The 14,150-nt window shown below is 39.7% G+C and overlaps 1 protein-coding gene across 1 annotated transcript in view; it reads right to left on the reverse strand.

Moving 5' to 3' along the window:
• The window catches only part of FREM1 (FRAS1 related extracellular matrix 1), a gene marked incomplete at its 5' end in the record, with an annotated part of 47,835 nt that overhangs the window by 10,220 nt on the left and 23,465 nt on the right, over nucleotides 1–14,150 (reverse strand). Inside the window, 8 exons of the mRNA XM_010137047.1 lie at nucleotides 206–253; nucleotides 940–1,181; nucleotides 2,369–2,518; nucleotides 5,396–5,468; nucleotides 6,878–7,007; nucleotides 9,266–9,410; nucleotides 9,893–10,094; nucleotides 11,341–11,755. Coding sequence (XP_010135349.1) covers nucleotides 206–253; nucleotides 940–1,181; nucleotides 2,369–2,518; nucleotides 5,396–5,468; nucleotides 6,878–7,007; nucleotides 9,266–9,410; nucleotides 9,893–10,094; nucleotides 11,341–11,755 — 1,405 coding nt within the window. The remainder of the gene's footprint in view (nucleotides 1–205; nucleotides 254–939; nucleotides 1,182–2,368; nucleotides 2,519–5,395; nucleotides 5,469–6,877; nucleotides 7,008–9,265; nucleotides 9,411–9,892; nucleotides 10,095–11,340; nucleotides 11,756–14,150) is intronic.

A 14,150-nucleotide genomic window follows, 5' to 3' on the forward strand; every position in this document is an offset into this window, starting at 1 on the left:
GTTAGCACATACAAAGAACTCTTAAATAAACTTTAAAAATACAAATTGTTGCAAATCAAGGGGAAGTGACACCAAAGAAAGAGAAAGATATATAGAAAAAATAAAGTATTCATCATAATGAATTCTTAAGAGTGATAATGCCTGGAAAGAACAGAATTGGAAAGAAATCATAGAAATCTCCAAGCAATACTCATAATAGTCTTACTTTGAAAACAACATCAGTTCCATTTCTAAATACAGATGAAGGATGAATCTGAAAAAGGTAGAATACCAGCATGAGATGGGTCTATTTGTGAATTATAGAAGTAAAAAGACTTTATGCAATATTTACTACAAGATCTAGGCTACAAACCATGCAGCACATATCTTGGTTTTAGTTCTTTCTCTTTTGAAATGGAAACAGATCACCTCTGAAAACAGCCGTTAAAAATCATGCATTACTGGTAAGTTTATAAACAGATTCCATTAAGTTTTCAGATCACGATAGTGTGATGTTACTAAATCACCTAGCTAAACTGATATAGCTTAAGCAGAAAATCAATGGACAAGATTTAAGTAACTGTTCCCTCTTTAGGCTAACAGCATTTTCAGCTTTAAATCTTCAGGATCAGATGCAGCAGATACAGCTTCTGTATATTTGCCTAGCTCCGGCAGTTTCTTTCTTCTAGCTCACCCATAATTTAGACAAGATCAGAAGCTGCGTAATTGCTGAAGTTGCTTAATGCATGTTTTTCTTCCTCTGTTGCACATATGGATCTTCAAAATCAGGAAATTAATTTTTTCCTCCCAATATTTTTAAGTAGCTCTCACATCAAACTCAGAGCAAACTCAAGTTATGGTCAGGTAGGATCACTACAAAAATATGCCAACCAAATGAAGGTATCACATTGCCAATAAATTCACAAATCAAACCATCACTGCACTACAGAAGTGTCTTACTATTCTGCCATTTCCAGTCACGCTCGGTCTGGTCCTTGACCGATTTGCCAAGTTGTGTTCCTGCTGTGGGTCCATGCTCTCTCCATGCTCTCTCATCTCTTTAGAAGGAGGCAGTGGGAACCCTTCCAAGGGAGCATTGCCAGGCCTGGAAGGTGATGAGGAGCCCAAGGAAACTGGAAACAACGTGCTTCTCCCCCGGAAGTCATGCTTGCTTTGGCCAAAAGAACGCCAGCTGCACTGACCTGAAAGCATACAAAATAGCAGATGGTCAGTTCTAACTGCATGAGCAGATAACTGGTCATGTTTACATGGGCACATAAACAGCTTGTCATTAAAAGTTGGATGATGCTTTCAGTTGTTGTGGTTGATTTGCTGTTTGTTCAGTTCATCCTCATTTGTGGGGTTTGCTATGACTATGACTGCAACTTCTATCTTTATATGTATGTTTTTATATGTAATGCATCTATCTACCCAGAGACCAGATTGTCAGCCAAACATCTGCTGAAAATACCTGTCTTCATGCATAGATTGGAGTTTGGAGTGCTGGTTTTTTGGGTCATGGGTAGACAGGTATCTTTAACTAATGTTGGTCATGCTTCCATCATGCCGAAACAATTTTCTCTTCAGAAATCCAGGACATTATTTTTCCTACAAACTAGTTGTGTTAATTAACTGCTCATTTACATTACAAATGTTAAAGAGAAAACAGATCTGACATGTTAAAATGAATTTTTGTAAAACAAAGCCTAATTCATTGCAACACAGGTATTTATCACTAAGCAACCGAAGAAAAAGCACTCTTCAACTTTCAGACTCAGTTGCTTTGCTAGTTATTTCTAATTTTCTACAGTTGATTCTTTTCTGGGGTAATTTTAGGTACACCACATTAGATCACTGAAAAACACAGTAATAATGTGACATAAAAGCCAAAACTCTGTAATGATCACTGCTGTGTGCTGTAATGTCGTGGACTGTGTAGGTTAAACATGAGCAAATATATTACTAAGAGCTGGGTTTAGTTAGATTTCTTTCCTGAGAGGAAAATACATCTTTTTCAAAGATGTGTAACAACAGTTAAATAATAATTGGAGAACAAAAAAAATCTTATGGGCCTAAACCCATTCCCCACCTCCCACCCCCCACTTTAATAATTGAGAATTGAGCTCATATTATTATGAAAAGTGATTTCTTTCCTTGGGCTCGTTCTCATTTTGTAGTTGTTGTTTTCTCCATGCTATGCTTCCTAAGAGGATGCATATGACTGCGTGAGAGAATAAAGGTTCTGCAACCACCAAGCATATTTTCACTAAAAAGAAAGTAAGCATTTTGATCGGAAGGTAAGTGATAGGAACAACTTGTGGTTGAAAATAAGTAGTTACTTAGCCAGGATTGTCCCACCTTCTTAATGATGAAGATCAAAAGAGAATACCTCCTTTTGAGTCCAAAATTTTCACTACAGCTTTTGTTCGGGTGCCAAGAACAGCATTCACAGGGGAATTCAGAACTACTTCAAAGACTTCATCATCTTCTTCCAATCCATCATAGGTAATTGCTATATTCCACGTCTTGGTTGACATTCCTAACAGCAATAAACATTTTAATTACTCTGTAAGTGCTATTTCAATCAATTGGGGTGTCAAGGAAATATATTAATTGACATGTCTGCAGCTAGAATGGAGTTGCTGGTGTATGCTATTGTGCTCCTACCAACTGACTGGACTCCTGCTGTTCTCCCAAATAACATTAGGCTCGAATTTGTTCCTAAGCAATGATGATTCTGTTCAAGTGCATACACTGTAACAAAAAGCTGCTGCAGATGTGCAAAATGATACTACAATACATAGATTTATGACTTCCATTGCAATTTTCAAGAGAAAATATATCATATGCTTTTTATCTTGAAAGCTTTTTCTTGAAAGCTATCTTGAACAGTTATTTAAAATACCTGCAAGTGGATCAAAGAGTATGTTACACGGAAGTGGAACCTTTTAGGCATATTTTATGCTTGGTTACAAAAGTTTTACTTGGTTGCTTGCTTTTACTGGGTAACTTCAGGCTTGCATTATGGGAATGAGAAAAGATCATTCCAAGATAAAGGACTAGGCTGGTTGTTACTCAAAAGGCTACAAAATTTGTTCAGGAAAAGTCAGAGGCAGCAGGACAGAAACAGATCTCAAAATGCACATGGCTGTCAACAGAATATCTGGGGAACTGTTTCTGCATCACGAAGTGCTAACATCCAAAATGAATATCAAAGATACATGTTATATTTTAAAAAATCTCTGTATGCTTGGAACACTGCATACCCTCTATTTCTTTGCTCCTTTCCAGTATGAATCCGCTAGTGAAGAGAAGCTGTCGGTACAAACAGACCCATAAACGTGGATAGGGTCTGCTCCTTTCCATTACAATTTGTTGATTGCAGTTTAATGTGCTGGTCAGTCCAGTCAATTAGCATAGCTGAGGTTTGTTTTGAAAACAGAACTATCAGCCCTACTAAGTAATTTATAAATACTACTAATTAATAAATATCAACCATCTTTAATTTAGAATTAAGATTCCTATGCCTTGAATGTCATAGTTTGGAGGGTCCTTTCCTGAGGTTAAGCCTAAGCAAAGGGTTTCTGAAGAGAACTACCCAAGAAAGATTATGTGAGGAAACTCATCTGGCTTAACGAAGAAGCTGGCCAGAAAAAAGGAACATTGTGCATATGCCCTGTCTGTGAACGTAGTTAATTTTCATGTGGCTTGCCACCATATTCAGAAACACACTAAGAGTAACTCCAAGCTGTACCATGCTTGGCGAATCTGCATGGACCAGCAGAAAAGGAAAATTCTAGTAAAGCACAGTATGAAGGACTTTTTACACCGATCTCTCAGATTTTTCTTCTATCTTCTAATTTAAAACAAACAAACAAATTCTAATGCTAGGTAAAAGTTCTCAGAGAATGGCTCATTGGTTTCAATTTTCAGTGTTTCAGAAACACTAGAAATTGGGGCAGATTTCCACTTTTCCACTCAGTTTTGGGTTTGGGGGTTGTTTTTTGTTTGTTTGTTTTTATGGCTGTCTGCTGGGTGTCCTTCCTTACCCATCTCTGAAAACTAACCAGCAATTGCTCATTCTACACCTTTATGTAAAACCTGCCTTTTTCAAGATGGGCTGTAGTGGTAGATTTTAAAAATAATCAGATTTGCCACTCTGAACTTAAAGCTACGAGTTTTCTTATGGGATAACCAAGCAAAGCTGAGGGATATGTGAATTCATCAACGGAATACAGCTACATAACCTCTGCAGCATGCAATGTCTCTTTTTCAAAATTGAAGGCTTAAATCCTAAAGTAAAAATCCCCAGGTTTTGGCCAGAACTGTCTTACTATATTCCCCGTATCTGTTTTTCAAATGCAGGTAAGCACTTAGACTAATTTTTACCATTACATGCATGACATTTATTTCAGCCTTTCACAGGTGAGCTATTTTGTCCCCTCTGTAGTCTCTCTGCCGTTTCTGCCATGTGACTTTCTGCCATTGAAATCTTACTGCTGGCAGTCTTGGGATAACCACTGCTGATATTGCAGGCAACATCCTGGGAGGCCTGAGTGGATCCCGTTTTCTCAACTCGAATAAATTCTGGACTATGCCAACAGAACCTTTCCAAAAAAAAAAAAAAACCTTAGACTTGCATATGTGATGTAAACGATTATGACATCAAATGGGTTTTCATTCCCAGATAATCTATTTATGTCGGCAAACCTAAGATTTTCAGGCAAACCTGAATTTCTGAATGGTACCTTGTGAAATTCTCACCTGGTCTGTTTTTTCCCTAGACCCAGGGAGATAATCAAAGCATAGTAATAAGAAATTGTGCAGAACAGAGGAAGCTTTTCCCAGTGTCTTCATATTTGTATTCATTTTTACTGTTGATTCTCCACAAGGAAAAGCTTCTTTTCATAGTACAGTTACTATAATTTCTTGCTATTTACAGCCCCAGCCACTGCAGTTATGATTACAATGCAGAAATGAGGTCTGACAATTTTCAGGCTCTTTTACACCTTTCTGGTCTTGCATGCCTTGCATAACCTAAGTTGTACTCAATTTTGTCTAAATTTGACCAGCATCCTGGGCTTTACCCAGTGTCTCTTAAATCTTTAATTTATCTCACAGCTCAGCTTGGGGAGCATCCTCCCGAGCCTAGCTGTAAGGAGATTAGGAGACATAATGTCAACACTTCCGATATTTTAACTGTTGCAAAGGGACCATATGCTATCTCACCCTAAGTAAAGGATACTAATTCATGGAGGAAGCTCACTGCACTTCCAGAAAATGAGTTCAAGTGTCTTTAATCACATTCAACAACTCTAGCTACAGACACATATTAGGTTTCACTCTCCAAAATGAGAGTTTACCCTTTTAAAATCAGTGAATTAATTTAAATATTATTCAGTGCACTGGTTCATACCTGGATCAAACTGAACAAGCTTGGAGGGAGTCACTGTAAAGTCCTTTCCCAGCATAGCAGATATTTCATTGACCTGAGAAGAAATCAAACAGTAAATGCCATGCTGTGATCTATTTCACCAAACCACTGCATTCTGCTGTGAGCTGAAGCTACTGAAGCACTGAAGCACTTCCCCATGGAGTCTCAAAAAGACATGCCGATACATACATGTCCTTACTCTGGAAAAAAAAAATAAAATAAAGACTTAAAGAATAAACCTTGTGATTCACAACTGTCGTTCTGACCTTGCTCATGGTTAAACATTCATAATAAAAAAATAATTTTCCTCTTAGAATTTTGCCTTATCCCCTCTCAAATTGCTACTTGACAGCATCAGACAACACTGCTGTTCACCATGCCAGGGGACCATGTCCAGGAGCCATGCCTAGCTCCTGGACAGGCACATCATGTGTGCATGGAAGAGCAGCAGCAGCCTGGTCATGTTTGCCTATTTAGCTCTTTGTGAGCTCTTGGAAGAAGCATTTTCATGCAGAGCAGCCTGTCACTCCCAAAGACTCATTGGGATAGCTATGAACCCCTACATATGTAAGTATGGGGACTCCAGCAACTCCCTGAATTTTCACAGGAGACTGGCAGAGGACACCATCTTCCATACTGTGTTGTTGGTGCTGAATCAGTTCCACTGTTTTTTTTTTTCAACTGAGTAACAACCAGAGTCGAGTCACTGGAGTCCATGAAGGATAACGCAAGATGGCCTCTGATTAAGTCTTATAGCAAATTTTCCACTCACTTCAGTGGGAAAAAAAAAATCAAAACTATGTTTCTAATTAGGGCTATAATCCTGAGGAACTGTGAGGAAAATGTAGTAACTTTCTAACAAGAGGAGCTGGTAAAATCCTGGAATTTCTGTTTTATGAGGAAAAATTCTTGAAGGCAAGTTACACAAAACCCGTTTTACAAAATTATATCCTGCAGCTTTCTGCTTAATTTTTTTGACAGAGACTGTTACTGAAGAATATTGGGAGTTCCTTGGTCTGGTGGCAGTGTGGGGAGAAATAGGGGAGGCCAACATTACTGTGGAGCTGAAGAGCTCATACCTCCTGGGCTCTTCCAGCCTAAGCAAGAAAATGAGAAGTCCCAAAACCCCAGGCTGCCCAAAGCCTGGATTTTAATGTGGCAAATCCTAGAAACCCAGCTTCTGAGCGCAGTGCCAAGGGAAGCTGCCTTCTGTGTCGCAGAAGGTCGTCACAACTGAAATAACTACTGCAAAATATTCCAGTTTTGGTTAATCAGCATTTCTACTTGAAACTCGGAAAGTTTTCAACCATCTGTACTAGCTAGGACAATGTCCTGATAAGTATGGTTTAAATTACATGGCCTCTTTGCTGATTAATTAAATACCTTTTATGTCTGAGGAAAAAATTAACAGGCTCCACTACTTATTATTAAGCTTCCAGTTAGGACATTGGCTTTTAGTTTTACCTTCACAGCAATAAAGGCAGACTCTGCAGAGTGTCCCACCCTGGTGATTTTCAGAGACACCACTCCCACGCTCTCACACACTTCATATTCAGTCTGTTGCATTTCAATCCGAGACCACCGTAGCTCCAGCCTGTGGGAGAGGAGGGAAAGCCCGTGTGAAGAAAAGGCCCCTCTCCTGCCGATCCCTCCCCCTGCTGCTGCTCAGAAGTTCAGTGAGGAGCCGTTTCTCTCTGACTGCTGGTTTAGCCAATACACATACTGAGTCTTTGTTTCCAAATCAACACATTTATGTGATTTGGCTGAGTAGAAAGAGGGCAAGGCAGTTAATAAATCTTCCAGTGGAGCCCTGGTCTACTCCAAACCAAGCCTGAACCTTGTTTCAGAACCAGAGGAGTTCTGCAGCAACTTTGAGAAGGGAAGAGTTTGTCCATAACACCAAATAGGCCAAGACAAGCTATCACTGTTTCTTCCTGGTTCCCTTTAACCCTGCAGTTCTATTTTACTATCGCTCCCCTGTATTTTCTCTGCAATATCCTCCTTTCTTCCCACCTTCCTCGTCTAACCTCTAACTCTCCTCCTCTCACGTACAGGACATGCTCCAGGACCTCAACACTTTTGTGCAAATGCCCTCTCCGCTGCCCTTAACTTCAGTACTCTGTTTACTTCACTCTTCAGCCATAGAAGTGGCTCAGACCAGGTGTCTCATACACTAAATTTTAGAATTGTGTATAGGGGATGTGACTGAACCTCAGAGGATCACGTGCTGCATCGGGTAGCCAATAAAAAAATCAGAGCTTTTAAAAGCTCTGATAAAAATTAGTGAGAGTCAGAGAGGCATGAAAGAGCGTGGGAAGAAGGAAAATGAGCTGTACTACTTACAAAACAATTCTAAGTTTTCTAAAACAAACTACTAGATCTTCTAGGGTTGGCCAGCTCTAATAGTGGAAGTTTCCTCCTGCCCTTTGATATCCTCTGACACTCATTTTGTGGGCAACCCATTTAGAAGCTCATTTGCTTTATTTTTGCTAAAGAGGATGCATGTGTCAGATGTAGTCTAGCAGCATTCAGATAAAAGCTGGGATAATAATATCAACATGCAAATCAAACTTGTATTTTGAACTGTGACCATGAGGTGAGAAATTGGGTGGTTTTTTTTAAAAAAAAAAAAATCTCACAAGCTTTTAAATACAATATTAAAAATACAATTTTTTACTTAAAAGCCAAATTCCCCTTTCTTCTGAGGTCCAGTGCAGTTGCAGTTAACAGATAAATTCTACTTCCCTTAAATTCCTATTTTCTATACAAAAAGTGCTTTCTCTTTGCTCTCTTCATGAAGCTGTGTTACGTGTTGCTGTTTATATACAAGAAGCCACACTTTCCCACGAGGAGTGGCAGTGGTTTTCGTAGTTTTAATATTGGTGCATCTATGAGCCAGCACAGTGCAGCTTGGAAGTTGTCAGGCTGGCTGTGTTCAGATGAGTTTGTGGATGGGGACATCTTTTGGCACAGTGCATAACTGCTGAAACAGCGTTGTGGCTCTGCTCAGTCTCCGTCCTCTCTCTAGTGTTCAGGGAAGTGCTCTGCAGAGGAGCCTGGTCCTTGGAGCCAGCTCTCTGCTCCTCTTCCATTGCCATGAGCCCTGGTTTGTGAGTAGGAAGTTTAGCCCAGGAAAATAGAGTTAGATGTTTTCTCAGTTATTTCTGACTAAATAAATTGGTTGAACATTCAGCCCGATTTTCAGAAACAGAGACCAATGTTGCCCCTGCTGTAGAGCTGCTCCCACTTTGGCCTTTGTCATCAAAACACAGTTCAGATGATAGCCCAATCTCTAATTTATGTACATGAGGCTTATCATATGTCACAAGGAAATTTTAGTAATATGCCTAATATAAATTTTGGCAGTGGATGATGAAGAAGATGCTGCGTACCCTCCACCTTCTTTCAGCGCTCTTTTGCAGAAGTATGGCTCTCATAGCGTTTACTGCTTGAGAGCATCCCTCCATCATCATCTCAAGCTTATGAAAAAAGCATTGCTGTCAGCACAAGACAAGAGTGACCTCCAGCTGCAAGACCGTCTACAGGAAGCAACACTCCCATCCCTTAGCACCCAGAACCTCAGATCTCTAAATGCCCAACTGCCACTTAGTAAACTCCATTATGTTTTTCTGTGTGGCCCTGAAGGCCCTTGAGAACTGTGCCCCAGTCTAACTTGGAGCTAGACCTTTGTATTTTGCCTCCCTGAAGGGAAGAAACCTTCTCTACTCTTCAACAAAAGAAATGGCAGTTTGAATCACAGCTGAACAGCTTCAACCCCGACAAGGGTTCATTCGCTCTCAGAGACGGCACGAACGGTGCACCACAGCATGCACCACTAAGGGTTAAATATACCTTTCTGGCACTGCAGAGTTTCCACTGCCATCTGTGACTTGAAACTCCAAGTTGTCTGAATTCACTTCCTGCAATGGATTGATGACATAAAGAATGATTTTGCTGTTTAAATCCTTTTGGCTAAACCCTTCCTGAATAAATCCACCTAGGAAAGAAGAGAAACATTCAAAGCTGGTTAGTAAGAAATACGTAGCTCATACAGACTTTTTTCGACTTTTCTTTTTGTTAAACATTTGGAAAATTTGAACACATGGAAGCCTGGCTTTGGAGATAAACAGGAACATCCCAGCCCATCATAAGCCTCAGCCAATTCCATCCCATGTGATATGTTTATCAAAGGACCAAGTTCAATATTGGTCTTTCTTTTTTTTTTTTAATTGACACAAACAAAAATTAGTTTCTCAATGGAAGCTATTGACAATCTTCTCAAACTTTTCTGAGGATTTTTGAGGATTCGCGATGAACATTGGACTAAGGTTTTAGTGTAAAAGCTGTCTTACTACATTCAAACCTTGCCTGCAGTTTGCTAAGAAATTTTGTCTTCTTCTAGCAAGCAAACATTAACAGGGTAGGTTTTGGAATCTGATCTGGTATGTCCCAAAATACAGAGATTATAGAAGACAGCACCTGTTGTTATATTTTCCAGGTAGCCATAATGAGGACCTCGTAAAATCTTAAAAATTATTTTGTCATCTTCTGTATTGGGGTCAGATGCCTTCAGAGACCTGGCAGTAATGTAGATCCCATAATTGCCATTCTTCAGCAGTTCCACGTCAGAAAAGCAGCGGAGGTGAATAATTTTTGGTGCCATTTTGTCCAAATGATCCACCTAAATCAAAGTTAGACAAATGTATATTCATTTTACAGCATCAGGATATTCTCTGTCATACTTTTGCTAAAAGCACTCTAGGCTGCTCAGGGTAGTAATAGCCACTTTGGAGAATTCTGACCTCCAGTTAAGTATTACTTCCCGTGAGAGGTTTCCAGGCCCATATTGCCCAGTCACTTGCTTCATGCAGCAGGATACAGCACACACTGGCACAAATTCTGTCTACCTCTGCTCTGATGACCCACAGTCCCCATAGTCCTTCTCCTTTTTGATGTAATTTTTCTTCATAGCAAATGAAAACTTCATCAAAGGTTTCTTACCTCTATTTCACATTAATAAGCATGGAAACCTAAGAATTATGATAATCACAGTCATAGATCTGGCTGATATTTTTCCTTGAATCTGTGCCACATTTCACAGATTCTAATGAATCTTTTAGCACTTCGCAATGGTTGTCGCTGTTTCCATATCTCATTTTCTGCTGAAATAGCACTCCCTGTTCATCATACAACTTCAAACTTCTTGTCATCAGAAAAGTTTGATGGAGCCTCTTCATTAGTATCAGTGTTTTGAAATATACAGAATTTTGACATACAACCAGGCCTGCTTTGCATGCTGAGAACATGACAGATAGATACATACAAGAAATCATACCAAAGGCATCTGAGCCTATGACTCAGTGGGAAGAACTTGAAAAGGAGGGAAATAGTAAGGGAATAGAATAATCCTAAAAAAGGAAGAAAAAGTGGGCATCTTACAAAGACCCCCAGAAGGAAGAAGAAAGATAGTCCAGTTGTGGGAGAGAAGTGTTTGTAATTCAGGATTAGTGTGACCTGTATCCCTCACATGCAAATGAGTGGGTCAGGTACCAAGTGGGAAAGCAGAGCAGGAGGAAATTCAGTCCTCTCCGTAGCTGAGCTCAGCTTTAGGGTTGAGATTTCTGTGTATTTTAGCAAGTATAAATGTATGAGTATATAGTTACTTATATAAGCAGGATGGCTTTCTTCTCTTAAATACAGTCTCTCTCTTTGCACTCTATAAAATTCTTTGCCTGAGTAATTAATACATTGTGCCAAGCAGTTGATTCTCCAAGTTAATTATTCACAGAACACAGAAAGCAAACATTTTAGCTGATAAATACCTCAGTTCATAGCCTGGAGCAAATACCAGTTCTCCTCAAAATTACCACATTTTGCACATTATCATGCTATATATCTCTTTTAAGTAGGCCTGTGGTCCCACTTGCCTGAATGGTGAATGCCACTGGATCGCTCAGCACCCTGCCATTCATGATGAATCCTTCATTAGTCCTATCTGTTGCAACAAATGTAAATCTATCGATGTGGGACCCCCCGCCTCGGTGCTTGTACACAACATCTCTGTTGTCCACATCTCGCTGGGTGAAATTGTACTGCAATAGCACAGCCCCTCGATAATAGAGATGACCATACTGGGGGAGCTGAGACAAGAGGAAGGTAAGGTTTTCTTTGGCAGTGTCTGGATCTGAAAGCTGCAGGACATCAGGAGAAAGGAGTGCCGTTGCACCTTCTGCTAATCTTAACCCCATGTTCCTCAATAGCGTGGGCAAAGCTTGGTCAACTGCCTCCAAGGAGATGACGAATGTCCCATGTTTAGTCCTCAGTCCATTGCTGATGATGAATCTGACAAAGAGAGGCAAGGTAGTCTTCAACATGTGTTCTTGATTCACCATGTACTGCAATGAAATAATACACACCTTTACTACAGGAGTTGCCTGTGTCGATACTGCAAAAGTAGCAGAGCTGGTTTGAGCTCAAACACAGTCTGTGGGTGGGGTAGATGTATTACTTAAAAACAGGAAAGCAGATGGCCCTGTATATGGCAAGTATTAAAATGCATCTGCAGGAATTTGTGTAGGTGTCAGAGGAACGGCTTTGAGGATGCACCAATCAGAGTTGTCATTGCAGAGCTGATCTAGTCTTCTAGTTCAGATATACAGATGAAGCAGATCAAAAATGGCAGGCTGACTTGGGGGCTTACTGCACCCTGTGGCATACATACACATTTGTACACATCCTTACGTATATTTTCACTTGGTCACCTGGTGGTGGCAACTGCCAGTGGAAGTGCTGTCTTTATAACTTACAAAAAGAGGTGTGGAAAGGGCATGGTCTGGCTGGACAATGTTTTTTTCTTCTGTTGACTGTTACAGGCCTTTCATACTCAATAGCCCCAAAGATATCTAAAAAAGCAAGCCGGAAAAAGATTCATCCTTATCCCACTTTACACGTTTGTTTAAGGCACTAACTGTATCTGTAAATTTCCGTATATTCAGAGGAAATGACTGATATTTCTTTACAAAACTTAAGTAAGGTTTCACTGAAATACTAAGATTCTGTCGGAGATACTGGGCAGAACTATAAAAGTTGCTAGGGTAGTTTTAAAAATGTAGATGTCCATACCATGTATTTATCAAAGGGTCATATCTGCAAAGTTCTTATTCCATGCTGGGAATTTTTATTAATAGCAGCATAGTTTCTGGCAGTTCTCTCTCAGGCAGTACTGTTTCTTTAGATTTACTAATGATTTGATTATGCTGTACAGTTTCCTAAACAAGAGAAAGTAAAGGTCCCCAAGGCTGGAGAGAAAATCTGTTGGAATCGTATCAGCTGGGTGTGGGCTGTAGAAATTCATTATCAAATTTCATTGTGGATAAAAATAAAGAGAAAACTAATCTTTTAGCCTTCAAATTTCATCCTAGCTTTCATAGTCAAGATTATTACTTGAGTAATTTTTCTGAAAACAATTACATATTGTTATGCCTGCAACAAAAACTCGCAAAGCAAGAAATTGCTTTGAAAATGTCTCATGATCCTTCATGCCCCATAACCATACAGTATGTATGAGTTACCTTTCTTTCCACAGACGTTTCTGTGGTTACGCTGCATAGTACATGCAAAAGCATCTTGGAGAGTGGTTTTCACCCAGTTTTGTTCTGCCTGAACCAGAATAGAGTCTGCTTTGCAAAGAAATTTTCTTGTGGTATTCACCTTCCTTGACCTTCCATTTTTCTCCCATTCTTCAATGTCCAGTGCTTTGAATGCACATAGTTAGATCTATGCGGTTGATCTTGTGTAGGACAGTATCATGGAATGGTTGTTTCAGACAGTATGAGGGCCAGCCTAGCTGGCCACTTTCCACCTAGCATACTTCTACCATACAGAAGTTAAATGGGAACTGGTTGACATTTAGGTTATCTCTCCTTGTCTGTAGATCTCAGAGAAATATTTAAATACTTGTAGAGTCACAACCTGGCCTCTTGTTGTGTGCTTGAATGTAAGTGACCTTTAGTAGGTCATGGAGTAGCTTACTGTGTCACACAGACGGTCCAGCTACAATTTCTCACTGACTTCACCAATGCTGGGTGATTAGGGCTTGATCAACTTGTAACCTGGCAGTATGCCATGGAACAGATGGGAATGAGCATAGGCAGACCAGGGACTATATAACAGTTAGAAATATGTTTACTGTGGATGGTATTCCCAGCTGGGAATATAGAGACATCTGTCTACACTGACCTAATGCTGTTGTGCCAATGGTAAAAATGTTGAGCTATTAGCAACCTAGCTGAAATCAAATACAGAACTAAGATAATACTATGCTAAGGGAGGAAAAAAAGGTAAGACATACTCAGCCAAGACCTAACCATCTTTCAAAAAGTCGAAAAGGTTGCAGCGGGAGTGAGTTTCCTCTGGTTCTTTTGATGGCTGTGAAATCATTTAGATGATGTCTCAATATTTAAGTGAAAGACTTAGACAATTCAGTTCATGAAACTGAAGATTCATCCAGTCTTTTACAGAATACCAGATTGGAGCAAACCTTTTGGTTATATACATCAGTCTAAAATTTATGGTGCAAATGTATGCCACTATTTCACAGGTGATGAGTCCAAGTCACCCTTTTTTCTGAACGTTGGGAGATGCTGGTTGTTTATTTCTGATTTATGACTGCTTCATCTTTTCCTTAGGAATGGATAGCAGTCAATATTCTCCTCACTCCAATTAAATTTAGGGGGTA

This window comes from Buceros rhinoceros, unplaced genomic scaffold (assembly GCF_000710305.1).
Source record: "Buceros rhinoceros silvestris isolate BGI_N320 unplaced genomic scaffold, ASM71030v1 scaffold2475, whole genome shotgun sequence".
Lineage (NCBI taxonomy): Eukaryota > Metazoa > Chordata > Aves > Bucerotiformes > Bucerotidae > Buceros > Buceros rhinoceros.